Here is a 20,285-nt window from a genome sequence, read left to right as displayed (position 1 = left end):
ATTATCTTGCAATCTTTCTTCTATTAATGTAAGTGTTTACAACTTTAAGTTTAAAAATTATAGGGTTTGTTAATATTTGGGAACCTGCAACTATTGTCTCTTTCTTGGGGTTTAATAAGTTATCTGATTTATTTTCTGTACATTTGTAGATTTGTATTACACTCTTGTTTGTGGTTGTCCATGTCCTCTTTGTCCGATATGTAACAACTATGAGTTTTTTGTGATTTGTATATTTGTTATTAGGGGTTTCATTTTTTCTTTACTGCTTGATATATCTAGACATGCCTTAGGATACCGTTCATGTGATCCCTTATTCACTTATTTTTTGTTGTTGCATGTGGATGTATCTAAAGAATGATGATAAAGTGAACTTATATTTTAATCATGGGGATGTTTGGAAATTGATACCTAAGCTATATCTTATTCTAAAAGAGATGTGCACGTGTTGAGTACGTATGAAATAAACCATCTTTTTAACATTGATTTATGTAGAGAATTCTGAGATACTACGAGTAGAAAATTAGGTAAAAAATCATATAAATCAGTGAGAGAATCAGATCCAATGATTTCCATTTGAGATTCTAAAAGATTACCTCTTGATTGGTATTGCAATAATCTTGGTTGAAAGGATTTTGTGGATCTTGGTTTTTATTGCATTTGATTTTAATAATAAGAAGATTCTAGTATTAGGGGTGGCCAATAAGTAACACTTTAGAACTCATTGTAAATTATCTTGAAGAGAATAACAATTTTCTCCTTACGATTACTAGACACTTGTTTCTTTCGGTTGGCTTTGTCGTGAGCAAGATTTCTTTGATAAGGCTATTCGTGAAATAGTCTTCTATTCATCTAATTGTTTTCTTGTTTATTCGTCCTACATTATTTCTGGTATCTGAGCCCGGGTTCAACGGGACGGGTATGATAATGATAAAGTAATGGTGCGAGACTCGATTTGGATACTCTCATACAATAAGAAGCTAGTTGTGGCTTCGGCCGCCATAAATATTCTAACAATGTGAGTGGCACACAGTGAATTTAAAATATTGACTTGTTGATTGTGGCAATGGGACACATGGAACTTAGTTCAAGGGGAAGAACCGTGAATCGTGATAGAGAGCCACGAAGAACTTATTTTGAGTGAGAGATTGTTGGGTACTGTGCCAACAAAGTCCACATTGGTAGTTGAATAGAGTAAATTCTTCGACTATATGGGAGATTTCCCGTGAGGGGAAGCGAATAGGGGTCAAAACTAGGTAGCCCTACACGGAAATAAAAGGGGTGGCCAAACGATTNGTCCAAGAAACAAGCCACTATTGCTCTATCTTCTGCTGAAGCAGAATACAGAGTCCCTCGTACATTGGTTGCTTGAAATTGTTTGGATTGTTTAGATTACTTGGAGAGTTTTCGGGGTCTCTTCTCTGTCTCCTGTTCCTGTTTTTTGTGATAATCATTCTGCCATACATTCTCGAAATCCTGTATTTCATGAACGCACCAAGCACATTGAAATAGATTGTCACTTTGTGCCTGAGCAGCTTCACTCTGGTCTCATCAGTCTGCATGCTATTTCTTCTACTTCTCAATTGGCTGATGTGTTTACTAAGTCTTTGCCAGGGGTTCAACATTGTACTTTCCTGTCCAAGCTTGGCCTGGTTCCCCATTCCAGCTTGCGGGGGGGTGTTGAAGTTACAAATGGTTCAGCGGCCCAACACAAAGCTGAAGGCCCAACTTGAACTACTCAGTTGTACATATAAGTTAACTTACATGTGTAGCCACTTTCTTTGATAGAGATAGCCATTCTTTATTAGTGATATACAAAGTATATAGTTCGAGAAGATTTAGACTTTTTCTCTGTAATGAACATATCAGAAAATATCAGAAAGAAGACTTCATCTTTCTCTCTCTCTCTTCATGAATAGGGTTCATCCCTTTATTTCCTCAAATTACTTCGATCCTTGCGCTAACATGGTATCAGAGCCCGGATTTGGGTGAATCGGAGCATCGTCCGTCGTCCGATGTTACCCTTGACGGACAATTTTAAAGTTTTTTTTTTGGTTTCCCAGTGTAGAATTTGGTAACATTTGTGGTTGTTACCTATAAACTCTTAGTTCTACAAATTTAAAGGTTTTGCTCCTTCGATTTGCTGGAGAAAGCTGCTGATTTGGTAGAGAAGGCTGGTATTTTTTTCAATTTTGCTATCAATTTTTGTTGTTCAATTTGAATTTGAAACCCTAGTTTCTTAAATCTGCTATGGCTCCATCAGAAACCTCATCTGATACTTCTACTTCTACCTTACCTAATAATTCGATTACTGTTGAGCCCTCAAACCCACTGTACCTCTATCCTACTGACAACCCTGGTACTGTCATTGTTGCCGATCGATTCAACGGTATGGGATATGGAAGTTGGAGAAGGGGAATGTTGATCGGTTTGTCATGTAAGAATAAGCTCGGCATAATCAATGGGACTATTTCCAAACCTAATGCTACATCTCCATTCTATGAGCCTTGGTGTCGATGTAACGACATGGTAATTGCTTGGATACTGAACAGTTTGGAAGCTGAAATTAGGGAAAGTGTTATGTATACAGAGTCAGCTGCAAAGCTATGGAAGGACATTGAGAAACGATATGGACAGCCCAATGGCAGCAAAGTGTATCAGATCCGTAAGGCTCTATCATCTATTTCTCAAGGAGCTTCGAACATTGCTTCCTATTTTTCCAGAACTAAGAAGTTGTGGGATGAGCTAGCATATTCCATAACATATCCTGATTGTGTGTGTGGATGTAAAGAGGCTTTCCAAAAATTGGAAGAAGATCAGAAGCTTCACCAGTTCCTTATTGGTTTGAACGACAATTATTCCACCATCAGGAGGAACATTCTGGCCATGAAACCTCTTCTAGACATAGACACTGCGTATGCTATGCTGGTTAATGATGAAAGTCAATGTGAGGCACAAGCTTTAGTCCCATCTTTCTCTTCCGAGTCTGCTTCTTTCTCCACTGGTGTTCAGAAACCATATACTGGTTCTTCCCCTGTTGGCATGCAGAAAACCTATTCACAAAAGGTTAATTTCGATTCTAAAAGGGCAAGTGTCATATGCAAGTACTGCAAAAAGCCTGGCCACACCATAGAAAAATGTTACAAACTTCATGGGTATCCCAACACTTTTCAGAACTCCGTCCAGTCCAATAGGTTTAAGAAGCCCGCTGGTTATGCTCATGTTTCAGAGGCTCAGAGTCTGGGACCAACAGATGGGTGTACTTCTGATAATAGGATTGAACATTATGATTCTCAGAACCATGGTTTCACAAAGGAACAGTATGAACACTTGCTGAACATGTTTCATCAGTCCAAGGTCTCTCATGATGCTACTGCCTCTGGATCTGCCTACTTTGCAGGTTTGCTACATTGTGTTGATACTAGAAATTATTGTGTGTTTGCTTGCAAGCTTTCTCGCTTAGTTGGTAATCCTTGGATAATAGATTCCGGTGCTACAAATCATATGACTCCTAAAAAAATCTCTCTTAATAAATATTAAACCACTAGCAATCCCTTACCTTGTCATCCTTCCCAATGGTTATAGAGTGAAGGTAACTTGTTCTGGCACACTTCCTTTATCTAATGACTTGATTTTGGAAAATGTTTTACTTGTACCTTCTTTCCACTACAATTTAGTTTCCCTACATCAGCTCTTGTTACAACTTCGTTGTAATGCTTTGTTTTCTCCCTACGATTGTATCTTACAGGGCCTTTCTCTGAAGAGGCCACTGGTTCTTGGTAAAATTTCAAATGGACTTTATCTGCTACAATCCACTCCTACCTCAATTTCTGCTACTTCAATTGGTAAAGCTGTCAGTGCTAAGACTGCTGACTCTATTGCTTCTTCATCTTGTTTTGCTCCTGTCAACATTGTAAATACCATTGATGCTAATACGACTGCTTCTACTTCTGTGCCTTCTACAAATGATTATGTACCTAACAACACTGTAGATACCATTGATGCTAATAAAACTGTTTCTACTTCTGTGCCTTCTACAAATGATTCTGTTCCTGTTTTTTGTTTTGATATGTTTTGGCATCTTCGACTTGGTCACATGACTTTCCATAAGATGAAGTCTGTTACTCGTATTAAGGATAAACTATCTAAGAAACAGTCTTTTGTTTGTGAAGTTTGTCCAATGGCTAGGCAGCAAAGACTTCCCTTCCCTGAAAGTTCCATTAAGACTACCAAGCCTTTTCAACTTATTCATGTGGATTTACGGGGTCCTTACCACACACTAACTTACAATGGTTTTAGGTATTTTTTGACCATTGTAGATGACTTTACTAGGGCTACTTGGACTCATCTGTTGTCTACCAAGTCTAATGCTTTTACTTTGTTAAAATCCTTCATATTTCTAGTCCAAAATCAGTTCCATTCATCTGTCAAGACTCTCAGGTCTGATAATGCTTTTGAGTTAGGATCCAGTGCTGAAGCCACCTCATTCTTCTCTAATTAGGGAATCATTCACCAAACTTCATGTCCACATACTCCTCAACAGAATGGAGTTGTGGAAAGGAAACACAAACATTTGTTAGAAACAGCTAGATCCTTACTTTTTCAGTCTAAACTTCCTACTAAAATATTGGGGGGAATGTGTACTTACTGCCACTTATTTGATCAATATGTTTCCTTCACCTCTTTTAAATCATAAAACACCCTTTGAGTCTACTTTTTTGGTATTCCTCCTATATACTCACACCTTAGAGTTTTTGGTTGTCTATGCTTTGCTGCTGTGCCTAAGCCACATAGGGATAAATTTCATTCAAGGACTATTTCTTGTGTGTTTCTTGGATATAGCATGACTAAAAAGGCCTTTAAGTTATTGAATCTGACCAAACACAATGTTTTCTTTTCTAGAGATGTTCAATTTCATGAGTCTATATTTCCCTATTCTTCTCCCTCTCCTACTTGCCTTTTCCCTTCTATTACGCATATATATGCTGATTTCTCTGTTCCCTCTCCTCAAGCTCCCTCTCCTCAAGCTACTTTTGCTCCAGTTTCTGCTTCTACCACTTCTTCCTTTGTTCCTGTTGTTCCTGTACCTTTGAGGAGGTCATCTAGACCTACCAATCCCCCATCTTTTCTCAAAGATTATGTTTGTACCAATGTTTCTGTTTCTAAGGATACTACCTTTGTTCCTGAAGGTTGCTTGCCTGAACCACAATTCTATCATCAGGCAGTTTCTAACCCTACCTGGCAGGATGCTATAATGAAAGAGATTCAAGCATTGGAGGCTAATAATACCTGGACGATTGTCCCTTTGCCTCCGGGTAAGAAAGCTATATCTTCTAAGTGGGTTTATAAGATCAAACAGAGAGCCGATGGTAGTATCGAGAGATATAAAGCTAGGTTGGTCATAAGGGGGGACACCCAATAGGAAGGTATAGATTTCACTGAAACTTTTCCCCAGTTGTGAAACTCACCACCATTAAGTGTATGTTTAGTGTTGCTGTTAAGAGACACTGGCCTATTTTCCAACCGGATGTCAATAATGCATTTTTGCATGGTGATTTAAAGGAGGAGGTATATATGAAAATTCCTCTTGGGTTGCAAGTTTCTGCTTCTTCTTCCACTCTAGTTTGTAAGCTTAACAAGTCTCTTTATGGACTTAGACAAGCTTCCCGGCAGTGGTATGCCAAGCTGTCCACCGCCTTGCAATCTAGAGGTTATGTTTCTAGCAAAAATGATTATTCCTTGTTTGTTAAAGAGTGTGGGTCTTCTCTTACCATTGTAGCCGTATATGTGGATGACATTCTTTTAACTGGTGATGATCTGTCTGCAATACAAGCCTTAAAACAATTTCTGGATGAGCAATTCAAAATTAATGACCTAGGGGAGGCTCATTACTTCCTGGGACTACAGATCATCAAGCAGCCTCAAGGTCTCCTTGTCACTCAACAAAAGTTTCTCTTGGATTTACTTGCTGACTTCAATTGTCTTCATGTTACTTCTGTGGTCTCTCCTTTGGATGCTCATTTCAAACTCTCTGCTGATTCTGGTGATATTCTACCTGACCCTTCTTTGTTCAGAAAGTTAGTTGGGAAATTAAATTTCCTTCAACACACTCGCCTTGACATTTCTTATAGTGTGCAACACCTTAGTCAATTCATGGCACAGCCGAGGGTCCCATATTTTGAGGCAGCTTTGCATGTGTTGCGGTACCTTGTTGGTACACCTGATTTGGGGCTGTTGTTTAATGATTCTCCTTCCTTTGCTTTGACTGGTTATTGTGATTCTGATTGGGCAAGTTGCTCTAATTCACGGAAGTCCGTCAGTGGCTATGTTTTATTATTAGGCGGGTGTCCTCTATCCTGGAAGTCCAAGAAACAAGCCACTATTGCTCTATCTTCTGCTGAAGCAGAATACAGAGCCCTCCGACAATTGGTTGCTGAAATTGTTTGGATTGTTAGATTACTTGGAGAGTTTGGGGTCTCTTCTCTGTCTCCTGTTCCTGTTTTATGTGATAATCATTCTGCCATACATATTTCTCGAAATCCTGTATTTCATGAACGCACCAAGCACATTGAAATAGATTGTCACTTTGTGCCTGAGCAGCTTCACTCTGGTCTCATCAGTCTGCATGCTATTTCTTCTACTTCTCAATTGGCTGATGTGTTTACTAAGTCTTTGCCAGGGGTTCAACATTGTACTTTCCTGTCCAAGCTTGGCCTGGTTTCCCATTCCAGCTTGCGGGGGGGTGTTGAAGTTACAAATGGTTCAGCGGCCCAACACAAAGCTGAAGGCCCAACTTGAACTACTCAGTTGTACATATAAGTTAACTTACATGTGTAGCCACTTTCTTTGATAGAGATAGCCATTCTTTATTAGTGATATACAAAGTATATAGTTCTAGAAGATTTAGATTTTTTATCTGTAATGAACATATTAGAAAATATCAGAAAGAAGACTTCATCTTTCTCTCTCTCTTCGTGAATAGGGTTCATCCCTTTATTTTCTCAAATTACTTCGATCCTTGCGCGTAACAGAAAGGGTCAAGTTCGTACTTGGTATCTAATGAAGAAACTGCTCAAGGGCCGATTTTCGCCCCCAGATTATGAGCAATATTTTTTCCTGCAATATCAACAGTGCAGCCAAGGTGACAGATCTGTACATGATTATACTACTAAATTCACGAGGCTTGCTAAATGCAACAATCTGATAGAGTTTGATAACCAACAAGTAGCTAGTTATATTAATCGATTAAAGCCCGCAATCCAAGAAAGGATTGGTGTACAGATGTTGGCAAATGTTGCTGTAGAACGAAATATGGCATTCAAGGCTGAGCTGATGATGCAAGAGAAGAATAAGATTGGAGCAGGAGGAATCACTTTACGTCCGCACCAATGTTTGTTGACCAGGATGCTCCCGCCTATAATTCCCAGAAACAAGCAGAAAAATTTGCTAATGATAGAGCTGCTGGGAAAAGACCAGTGAATGGTGCACACAAGCAAACACAAGTGAATCCATATGCTAGACCAACTACTGGAAAGTTCTACGGTTGTCATCAAACTGGGCATAACTCTAGTGATTGTCCACAGAGGAAGGAAATCAACATAATAGAGCGAGGAGAACATATAGAAGATGGTGAAGAATTCATATGTAGGCCTGATTGTGACAATGATGGCCAGGATTTTGATGAAAGACAGATCTATGTAGTTCAAAATACGATGCTAGTCCCAAAGAAGGAAGAGATGACTCAGCGCCACTTACTCTTTCACACTAGGTGTACAATCAACGACAACAGTTGTAACTTTATAATTGATGGTGGTAGTAAAAAGATTATCACTGGAAAGAGTATAGATGCTACAATTACCAGTGGAGAAGCATCCAAATCCTTACAACATTGGATGGATCAAAACAGTAGGAAATATCCAAGTAACAGAAAGATGCATATTTTCTTTCTCAAACTACAAAGATGAAGTGTACTGCAACGTGGTAGACATAGATGCATGTCACCTGTTATTTGGTAGGCTAGAAGTTTGACAAGGATGCTCACCATTTTGTATGAATGGTGTCGGCAATGAGGAATATTAAAGAAGATAGGTTCCCGAAACCTATCCTTTCGGATTCTACCCAAAGAGCTCCTAATCTATAGTGTGAATTCCACGGGACTCACGGCCATAGGACTGGGGACTACCGACATCTTCGAGAAGAAGTGGCAATGTTGCGTAAGAGTGGTAACCATAGAGAGTTCTTAAGAGACAGCGCCAAAAACAACTACGGGAGAAACCACATAATGTAGAGCCATCAAAACCGGTAGCAGGGTCACCCAGCATGACATTCAACATTATTTTCGGAGGAAATGAAGCCAATGGGGTGACAATTTTGGCAGCAAAGAAGATGATGATATCATTGACTCATGGCAAGAGGATCCAAGAAATCTCAGAGGATGACATCACCTTCACTGAGGAAGATGCTGACGGACTTCTTCTACCGCACAATGATGCTCTTGTAATTTCTCTTAATGTTTTAGGTTTCAAAATTAACCATGTTTTTGTTGATCGAAGAAGTTCAGCCAACATCATACAATGGAGAGTCCTGGAGCAAGCGAAGTTAATCAGAAACATAATTCCGTCAACAAAGCTCCTAGCTGGCGTCAATCTAACAAGTGTGACAACCCGAGGAGAAATTGTGTTGTCACCCATGTCGAAGGTGTAACAAAGGCTACCCTGTTCAAAGTGGTATATGGTGACATGGGTTATAATCTAATCCTCGGGAGGCCGTGGATACATGAAATGAAGTCCGTGCCTTCAACCTACCATCAACTGTTGAAGTTTCCGACACTATAAGGGATTAAGCAGATCAAAAGTGATCAACCGACTGCAAGGGAGATGAATGCAGTAACAGTTTCCAGTAGCAGTGGCAAAGAAACCAGCAAATACTTATTATAGGAACCGATGCCTTCTGCCTTTCCAATTGAAGATGATAAAGACGAGGAGTCATCAGAATTATATTAGGTGCCGAGGTATTTTCAGGTATTCTCAGGTTAAAAATTATAGATTTTCTTAAATCTAAAGTTGATTGCTTTGCTTTGCCGCATTCATATATGACATGTATTCCATTGGAGATGGCGGTCCACAAATTGAGTCTGTATCCAAACTTGCCTTCGGTAAGGCAGAAGCAATGACCGATAGTAGAGGTTAGAAACAGGTTTGTTAAGGAAAAGGTAACCCAATTACTTAACATCAATTCAATTTGAGAGGTAAAGTAATCGGATTGACTAGCTATCATAGTAGTAGTGCTTAAGAAGAATAACGAATTCAGGTGTGCGTAGACTATAAGGATTTGAATAAATCGTGCCCATAAGACTCTTTCCCATTCCCAAACATTGATCAAATGATTGGTGCTATGGCCGTGAATGAGTTTTCTTGATGCCGAGTCTCGAAATACTTTAGTAGTTAACGAAGATTGCACTAGTAGTTGAGGAAGATTGCTCTAGTAGTTCAGGAAGAATTTTTTTCCATTGTAATTTCTTGTGGGGTAGAGTGGTGAAAAGGGAAAAGAAGGTGTGCATAATTTTATTTTTTCAAATGGGTACTTAAGAGGTTGAAAATGGTTTAAGACACTTGTGCAGATTTTTATTTTTAGGTAAAAGGGGAATTATGGGAGGGTAGTTGGCTAAAATGGTTTAGAAGACTTATGCAAATTATTTCTTGGCTCGTGATTACGCATTATGCTTATCTTGAACCCTTCTAGCCTTCGCTTTTTAGATCTTGTGAAATATCTCTTTGTCTGCGAATGATCTTCCTCTATAATCCCTACTCTTTTACCTTTCTTCTTCTGCGACGAAGGGCCAGTAGCCACATTTAAATTGATCTTCGCAATTTCTGTTGGATGAATGTCATAAGGGTCTGGTGAGTCTTCGACAATTTCCCTTTATTCCTTATGTGCTGCCTTAACAATTTGCCAATGGGGGTGCTGTCACGCCCCAAATCGGGGAGCGCGACTGGCGCTCAACAGAGTGAACGCGATGCCGAGCAAGCCTGTTAGATACTTTCTACTAAAACTCACACATGAATAAAGAGAAGACATATTCAGATTAATTAAACAATAGGGAGATCATGTGTACAATATCAAATCATTTCCATTTAATTACTTCATTTTTAAAGTCTCAAACTACACACATTCTCATAGTCTGAAGTGGAACAAGTGATACAAACATAACATGAACTGTTTGACTTTCCCCAACACCGACATACAACTCATGCTATGTCTACGGAGTCTCTAATAGATGCAAAAGAGTACAATAACAGTGCTGGAAACAAGGCTCCGGCTATACCTCAAAACGTGATAATATAATGAACAAAAGATACATGAACCCGGAAAGAAGTGGGGCTCACCAAGTCTGCTGGGAGGAGGGTGTACCACTATCCCTGATCGATGCTGCCTGCTGTGGAACCACCTGCATCCATTAAAGATGCAGCGCCCCCGGAAAAAGAGTTGTTAGTACTGTCGAATAGTACTAGTATGTATAACTAAACACCATCTCAATAGAATGAATAGTAATACAAGGAGGAACAATCGGCTAGGCCCCCTCATTTGAGACATCACCCACAATTACAATATCAATTGTAATTTTCAGCACAATCACCACCATGTGTGCAGCATGGCATCCAATTACGGCCGAATCGGCTAGGCCGTCTCGTCCGAGACATTACCCTTTTGTATCAATCAAATCACTTCATAATTCTTTCACATCTTTTCAATTCATTGGCACTAGTGACCACAATTATAATATTATTCTTGGCACTTTGACGTATTTCATATTTCATGCTCCCCTTTTCACGTTCACACATCATCATCGTTATAATCAACTAGACATTTCAATTCAAGACTTTTGGTACACATGTGAGCAATTAAGAGTCTTAGACATACAGAGATTTTTAACATAATTTGGCATGATAACCTTCACTCAAAACTTGACTGGAAGTTGTAACAGTTATAACACACAACCCATAATTTGAACATATTTTCAATTGATAACATAGCATGATAAAAGTATTTGGAAGATATATTGAACATATATCTTTCAACACAAGTTTACTTGGAATAGCCAATTTCATAATGGTCAACTCGGGTCTTACATAACTTACATGAACACCATGAAATTCAATTGTAAGAATGGAGTTTAGCCAACATACCTAGATTCAGCCCTTTAGTGTTATTAAAACCTCCCACTACTCATACAACTTCTATCTACATCAACATAATTCAATTGGACCAATATTAGTAAAGATTTCCAGGTTTTTGGTCATTTTGGCATTTCATCAAACACCTATAGTGCATAGATTCCTACTACCTCTAGTAATGGTGTTCTTTCATCCAACAATCCTTCCTTCACACAAACAAGATATAATACAATATCCTCTGACTACTAATTTTCTTCTTTAGCACCATTATAATAACGAATGAACTCACATCCACCAAATTTTACTAATTAACTCATTACAAAATCTCTACAACACCTAATAATCTAGTTTAAGTATGTATGGCTTCTAATCACCATCTCATAAGTGATAGTACTTATTTCTTGACCATATATTCACTAAAATCCATGCATGTAGGTTTAAGGGTGGAAGATTACCTCTTGTAGACCAAATCTTGAAAGTCAACTTTTGGGGTGTTCTTGAGATTTTGAAGAAATCCTATGGAATCCAATCAAAACCTTGTTGTAACTAGTGATTGAGAAGTGAGATCATCATAAAAACGCACTTAGAAACTCACCTTTAGTGTGTATTGGAAACCTTTGCCGGATTGGTAATGGAGAGAAAAGCCCTAGTCTTGAAATTCCTTTATTTTTCTCTCTCCCCGCTCAGGTATTTATAGGCCCAGGCACAATATTTTTCAACTGGTGCTATCCCTGTGCTATGAGACTTTAGCTCACTAATTTGCTAAAAGCAGGTACAATATTTTTTCACTGATGCTATCCCTATGCTATAAGGCTTTAGCTCACTGCTTTGCCAAAATTAGGTAAAATATTTTTCCACTAGTGCTATCCTTGTGCTGTAAGGCTTTAGCTTACTGCTTTTCTAAATTTCTCAGCTTCCCTTATGTGTTATAGCTATGCTCTGGGGAGATAGCTCACTGTATTTGCTTTAGTTTTATTGCTTTGAAAATAGCATCCAAGTGTTCCCCATTAGCACAACACTCAAGATTAATAAAATAATTATCCCCAAGTATCCAAATAACTTTATCCACTCCAGCAATTTCTCATACAGTTTGGGTCTACATTAAATTGTATTCCTAAGCTCGAAATTGCTCGATTTAGCTATAGAAATTCACAGGGCTTTACATCCTCCCCTGCTTAGGATCATTCTTCCTCAAATTAGGACTAGAGTCCGCCTACCCCACATAATTCATATCTTGTTTCACAAATCTCAAGCCCCCTAAATTTTGGCTAAATCCCAAATCTCCAGAAATTTCGGTAGAGTTTCCCCTGTAATTGGGTCTATCCACCTGTCAGAGAATCCCAGAAACCAGTCCTAATATATCATAACACAATGATATACTACAATATGAAAACAACATCGACCATAACATCATAAGCGTTATATTACCAAAAAGAGCATCCTTAACATAAACTGCATAAGTGGAACACAATTTATAGAAGATAAGCTATTTATATTTTCGTAGAACACAACTACATGGTTATTCAAACAAATGAGGATACTTCTTATTCATCTCTTCCTCGGCCTCCCAGGTGGCCTCTTCAACCTACTGCTTTCGCCAAGCACCTTCACAGAGGTAATCTCTGTATTTCTCAGCTTTCGGATTTGCCTATCAAGAATGGCAACTAGAACTTCTTCATAAGTCGGTTCTCGTTAACCTCAACAGCCTCAATTGGGAAAATAAGTGATGGATCTCCAGCCTTCTTCAACATGGATACGTGAAACACGAGGTTCACTAAAGACATATCCGGAGGTAGTTCAAGCTTGTAATCCACCCGGCCAATCCTCTGAATGATTCTGTACGGTCCGACATACCTCGGACTCAACTTCCCTTTCTTACCAAACCGCATTATACACTTCACGGGAGAGACCTTCAAGAATACCCAATCATCCTTTTTGAACTCCAATCCCTGCGACGCATATCCGAATAGGACTTTTGACGACTTTGAGCAGTTTTCAACCGTTCTGTAATGATCTTAACCTTGTCCATAGCTTGATGTACGAGGTCTGGCCCTATCAACTTTGCTTCCCCAATCTCAAACCACCCAATGGGAGATCTACATCTTATACCATACAAAGCCTCGAACGCTGCCATTTGAATACTAGCATAGTAATTGTTGTTGTAGGCAAATTCTATGAGCGGAAAATGATCATCCCAGCTACCTTTGAAGTCAAGAACACAAGCGCGCAACATATCCTCAAGTGTCTGAATAGTTCGATCTACTTGCCCATCAGTCCGTGGGTGGAAGGTTGTACTGAGATTCACCTAAGTACCCAAACCTTGCTGAAATTTCTTCCAAAAATTAGCCGTGAACTGTGCCTCTTGATCAGAAACGATAGAAAATGGAGTACCATGCAACCTGACTATTTCCTTGATATACAACTGAGCATACTATTCCGCTGTGTCGGTAGATTTAACTGGCAAAAAGTGTGCTGATTTTGTGAGTCGATCCAAAATGACCCAAATTGAGTCAAACTTGCGCGGAGTGCACGGTAGTCCTACCACAAAGTCCATATTAATCATTTTCCACTTCCACATTGGAATTTCTATGTTCTGTGCCAACCCACCGGGCCGTTGGTGTTCGACCTTTACTTGCTGACAACTCGGACATCTTGCCACAAAGTCTACCACATTTCTCTTCATGTCATTCTATCAATAGACTTCCTTGAGATCATGATACATCTTTGTAGAGTCTAGGTGCACGGAATACCTAGAAGTGTGAGCCTCGATCATGATTCTTTCCCGGAGACCATCTACATTTGGAACACATAGCCACCCTTGGTACATTAGTGTACCATCATCCATGCCAAGAGAAAAAGCCATAGTCTTATGTTTATGAATACCCTCCAATTGTACCAACAATGGATCGTTGTATTGCTTCTCTTTGACTTCCACAACAAGCGATGATTCAGTCCTATTTTGAACAATTACCCCTCCTTCACTAGAGTTTGCAAGACAAACTCCCAAACTAGCCAACTGATGAACCTCCTTGGCCAACGGCCTTTGATATGCCTCCAACTAAGCCAAACTACCCATAGATTTTTGGAAAAGAGCATCCACCCTAACATTGGCTTTTCCCGGGTGATGTAGAATATCAATGTCATAATCTTTGAGTAACTCCAGCCATTTTCTCTCCCTCAAATTCAATTCCTTCTCTTTTAAAATTTATTGAAGGCTCTTATGGTCCGTCAATATATTCCCATGGACCCCATATAAATAGTGACGCCAATTTTTCAATGCAAATACCATCGCCGCAAGTTCTAAGTCTTGTGCCACATAGTTCTTTTCATGATTCTTGACTTGGCTAGAGGCATAAACTATAACCTTACCACGTTGCATCATTAGTGGAACATCTTTATCACTTTTCTCTTACATAAGACCTCCTAGGAATTGAGTTCTACAATAATTTCCCTGATATGGTTACAATCTTCTGTGAATACTTGCAACTTGCTCTTCCCAATTTTCAAAAAAAAGACATTACTGGATAGTTTTCTTATAGGACCTTCCATTTCAAATGAATAACATCTGCTAGCTTGCGCACACACTCTGATAACATCAACCTGCATGACATTGCATCAAATGTAAGGTAACATTGTGCTCAGACCTTTCTTAGCCAACCTCTTTCCCCCTTATGTGCCTTATAGAATTTAAGAAACCACTCTACTTCCCTTGTGAACACTCTCGCGATCCCTCTTTACTGTTAAACACCTCCTAAAACACATATCAACACCCTTTATATATATACAATTCAGGAAGAGTCACTGGCCCGAACAGGGAATTCTCTCAAACTTGAGATCCTCCTAAATTCTTCAACAACGAATTTTGGTTTTCCTCTTAAGTGTAAGACTTAGTCCACCTGATTCCATCCTCGATGAGTAACTCACCTTATTCCCAGTATTGTAGCTACCAATAGAGTTTCCTGGTATTGCGGCTTAAGAGCTACCATGTTAAACATGTCTCGTCCGTAACAAGTGTTCATCCTCTCTCAATCTGTTTTGAACCTTTTCCTTTGCCCTTTGGGTAGATTGTGTTGTCTTTCCCTTTTTGATTGCCCTTTGGCCTGGACAGTATACTGGTACCATCTTTTCTTTCTAACTGAAACATTCATTCCCATTCCATTTTGCTCATAGTGCATAGTTGATAGCCTTATTGTGCCACACACTTGTCTGCCTCCCATGAACTCGTAGGATCATTGTGCCTGGTTTGGTGAGCTTAACATACCACCACTTCACCACCAGTAGTCTCACTTTCCATTATCATATGTAGACATGAACTCCCTCTAGATCTTTTAGTTGATATTCAGGATCACCCAAGTCGGTTGCATTACGATTAGTCCTTTATACCTTCTAGTAACTCTTGTGTTCTAGGCGAGTCAACCATTCTGATATGAACTATTTTACGATAACCATGACCATCTCAATTTATAGATTTCCTTCCCATTTCTTCTTGCCTCATTCTTCCTATTTAGTGAATAGCTATGCACTCTTCCGTATGTTAGATGGTCTTTTCCCTTAGTTGGGAATTCATCCTGCTCACCTCTCGCACTTGTTGGGATATCCGTGGGAAAGTGTGTTCATCCGGTATCACTTAACACTTCCTTGCTTGTAAGATTCTTAAGAGGATCTCCATCAAGTCCAAATGCACTCTTGGGTTATTATAGCATCACATTTATTTCTCCCACTCGTTCCACCTTTCTTAAAGCCTTGGAACTTTAGTTAAATCACAAATCCATGATTAGCCCATTCGAAAAACTCGCAACCTTTCATATTTGACCTATAGTACTTCCTTGGGTTCCATTGTCCGTGACCCTCTAACAAGTAGAAAATCCCTTTACATACTTTACTCTTAGTTTCTAGGATGTTGAACATGTCATTTACATTTCCATGTATGAAGAATTTACCTTCATTAACCCTCCACCTATTTGGAATACTAGTGGTCTATCATTAGTATATCCTTTCAGAGAATCACGTTACCCATTATCACTTTTCTAGATTACACATGTCTTCAACAAAATATTCAAACATCATAACTACATGGACTTACTCTTGTTTCATTGTATTTAAGTAGCCTCACTATGGCCCTTCCTTCCCACTTAGGGTGAATGTCCGGATTTCGACACAAGTTTTGAATTTAGCAACATGAGGGACATATGTCTCATGTCTCTAGCCCTCATGTATATGTTCGACTATTAGGGAGATTTAAGTCACCATGGTATTAATCCTATGAGTGCTCTAGTCTTATACGGCCACACAGGCTTGGGATTCTAATTCCTCATGTCAATATCCTTTAGGAGTGTACCACAACTTTGTACATTTCTGGATTCTTATAAAATTCAAAGTACAAGGGTCTTCTCATTGTGGGTTCAATTGGCTCTCCTTTCATAATTTCTTGTTTCACGTGAGAGACTTACACTCTCATCATTAATCTCCTGGTCATGCCCTCCATATATCACATGCTTATATAACAAATTTTCTTTTACACCTTAGGATCATATACATTCTTCCCACACTACCCACATGTGATATTTAAGCTTATGTCTCATTTATCAAGTCAATGTCTCTTTGGAGATGGGTTATCACTTTTAACACTTTCCTCATATAAAGTATGCTCATGGTACTATGTACTTATCTTATATGTCCATACCATTCGTTTAACATGATACATGTGCCATCTCCTTAATATTTAGGCCTTTGCCCATTTGTCATGTCATATAACAACATTAGTTGGAATAGACGAAAGAGCGTTTAAACTTACCTTGAACCTTAAAGCATGAGTTAGAAGACAATCTTATAGTCAAGCTTTATTGCATGATCTGGAGTGTTTAAGAAGGGTAACATTCCTAAATGTCCATGTAGCATCCAACTTATAGATATGGTCGACAACACACCGATAAGAAGGACTCTACTAGATACGGCTCCGAGACATCCTAGGTCACTTTAAACCTTAGGCTCTGATACCAAGTTTGTCACGCCCCAAATCAGGGAGCGCGACCGGCACTCAACCTAGTGAATCCGGCGGAGCAAGCCTGTTAGATACTTTCTACCCAAACTCACTCATGAACAAAGAGAAGACATATTCGCATTAATTAAACAATAGGGAGATCATGTGCACAATACCAAATCGTTTCCATTTAATTACTTCATTTCTAAAGTCTAAAAATACGCACATTCTCATAGTCTAAAGTGGAACAAGTGATACAAATATAACATGAATTGTTTGACTTTCCCCAACACAGACATACAACCCACACTATGTCTACGGAGCCTCTAATATATACAGAAGAGTACAATGACAGTGCCAGCAACAAGTCTCCAGCTATACCTTAAAACGTGATAATATAATAAACCAAAGATACATGACCATGGAATGAAGTGGGGCTTACCAAGTCTGCTGATGTGATGACCCAAAAGGTCATCACTTGATTTAAAAGTCAATTTTATGTTTCAAGGCCTTAAAAACCTCCTCTTGTCTCACCTCGATTTGCGTGCGCAGTCCGGGAGTATATCCGGAAAGCCCTTATGTGAAAAATTTCAGAAAATGCTAATTTTGCCTTTAAAAAATTGAATTTAAGTTGACTTCGGTCAACATATTGGGTAAACGGACCCGGACACCGTGATTTGACGGTCCCGGGAGGTCCGTAGAAATATGGAACTTGGGCGTATGCCTAGAATTGAATTCCGAGGTCCCTAGCTCGAGAAATGCATTTTTGAAGAAAATTGTTTAACTAAAAATAGAAAGTTTGGAAATTGAATAATGCTTGAATGTGATGGTATCGGGCCCGTATGTTGGTTTCGGAGCCCGGTACAGGTCTAAAATAATGTTTAAGTCTAATCTATGAAATTTGGTAGGAAACGGACTTGATTTTATATAAATTGGACCCTCGGTTGTGAAAATAGTAACTTTAGGTGTTCTTGAGAATTTCATTGATTTTAATGCTAAATTCATAGTTGTTGATGTTATTGTGATGATTTTATCACACGAGCAAGTCCGTATGATATTTTTGGACTTGCGTGCATGTTTGGTTTGGAGCCCCGAGGGCTCGGGTGAGTTTTCGATAGGCCGCAGAGTGTTTTGAACTTAGGACGAGCAAATTGCGAAGCCTGGCTCGCAAATGCGAGCTCGCGTTTGCGAATAACCATCACATGTGCGATGACTGGGCAGGGGGGGGGGGGACCTTCGCATCTGCGAAGCTCCATGTCGCAAATGCGACTCCAACAGTAATCGCAATTGCGAACGGTGGTTCGCATTTGCGAAGAAATCAGGCCAGGCCAACCTTCATAATTGCGAAGCCTTGGCCGTATTTGCGAGCTCGCATTTGTGAACCTAGCATCGCAAATACGATAACTGCGCCTGGGTAAATTGAAACTTAGACGGGATTTTCCTCTTTTTTAAAATTCTTTCAAACCCTAAGCTCTCTTGGGCGATTTTTCAAAGGAAGGTTCTTCCCCAAATCATAGGTAAACAACTTTTAACTCATTTCTTTCAATATATCATCATTTTACAAGATTTCATCACAAAATTTAGGGATTTTCATGGGAATTTGGGTGTTTTTGGGAGAAAATTGGGAATTTCAAAATTTGGGGATTTAGACCTCAATTGAGGTCGGATTCTAAAACCAATTATATATCCAGACTCAGGGTTGAATGGATAATCGGGTTTTGGTCCGAACCTCGAGTTTTGACCAAGCGGGCCCGGGTCAATTTTTGGGTTTTTGGGGAAAATGTTGGGAAAACTATAATTAAGCATTGGGTGTGAGTTCTTTAGCATTTATTGATGATATCAAACTAATTATGACTAGATACAAGTGAATTGGAGGTGAATTCTAGAGGGAAAGCGATAGTTGAGGCTTGATTTGTGGCCGTGGAATCGAGGTAAGTGTTTGGTCTAACCTTAGCTTGAGGGAATAAGTGTTGTGCCTTATTTGCTATGTGCTAGTGTAGTGTATGACGTATAGGTGTGGTGATGAGTATCTACACGTTGGTGTCAAGCATGCCCCTTAGTCTTAAATTGTGATTGTTGTGATTCTTGATAAGTACTACAAAGGCCTAAATTGTCGGTTATACGTGTTGAGTAAGACTTATGATCATTTTTCGTAATATTTGTCTATTGTTGAGCATTGGCTCTAGTTGAGGTTCAATTGTGAAGTTAATTGTTGGAAAAAGATTTGTTATAGCTGATTCCCTTGCCGGGACGTATTTAATTCTTATTGTGTATTCCCTTGCCGGGATGTATTTAATTCTTATTGTTGATTCCCTTGCCGGTAGATCTCTGAGATTGACCAGCCAGCTGGGTTGGTTTGGCTATTCTTTTCTATTGAAAATTGTATTTTATTCTTATTGTTGATTCCCTTGCCAGGATATTGATTGTTGCTATTGTTTGGGTGAGGAAAGAGTGATAAAGCACGAAGGGTGATGCCGTGCACATTCATACTTATGCATATGGTGAGGAAAGAGTGATAAAGAACGAAGGGTGATGTCGTGCACATTTACATTGATATTGATGCATATGGTGAGGAAGAGAGATAAAGCACTAAGGGTGATGCCGTGCACATTTCTAATATTCATTTGGTGAGGAAAGAGCGATAAAGCACGAAGGGTGATGCCGTGCACATTTTCTTTATTGAATGCATAGTGAGGATTGAAAGTATAAGCACGAAGGGTGATGTCGTGCATTCATTGCTTACTTGTTGTGATTTCTTGTTGCTATTGGTTCAAGCGCCTTAATTGTTTCATTCCGTTATCTCCGTGTTTCCTTATGTTTTTATCCCCTATAGCATGTTGCCCCTTCGCGTTAATGTTTAGCTTCTATTACTGTTATTCTGTTAGATATTGTTTAACTGCAAGTTATGTTGTTGTTGTGTTCTAGCCTCGTCACTACTTCGCTGAGGTAAGGCTCGACACTTACTCAGTACATAGGGTCGGTTGTAGATGCTACACTCTGCACTCTTTTTTGCAGATCCGGGTACTGGAGCATACGGACCTTAGCTAGGGGTTGCTACCTTCAGTCTATCGGATCCCCGAGGTAGTCCTGCAGGCGTCCGCAGGCTTTGGCGTCCCCTTCCTATCTTGTTTCTT

At 39.3% G+C, this 20,285-nt stretch overlaps 1 protein-coding gene across 1 annotated transcript; it reads left to right on the top strand.

Annotated features, from left to right (window-relative positions):
- On the top strand, nucleotides 2,248-4,498 carry LOC109239298. Its single transcript, XM_019405845.1, has 2 exons — nucleotides 2,248-3,459; nucleotides 3,746-4,498. The coding sequence occupies exons 1-2, from the start codon at nucleotides 2,248-2,250 to the stop codon at nucleotides 4,496-4,498; spliced, it is 1,965 nt and encodes a 654-aa protein (XP_019261390.1).

Source organism: Nicotiana attenuata, chromosome 1, assembly GCF_001879085.1.
Source record: "Nicotiana attenuata strain UT chromosome 1, NIATTr2, whole genome shotgun sequence".
Classification (NCBI taxonomy): Eukaryota; Viridiplantae; Streptophyta; class Magnoliopsida; order Solanales; family Solanaceae; genus Nicotiana; species Nicotiana attenuata.
The sequence above is the reverse complement of the archived record's forward strand: the minus strand, read 5'-3'. Positions and strand labels throughout refer to the sequence as shown.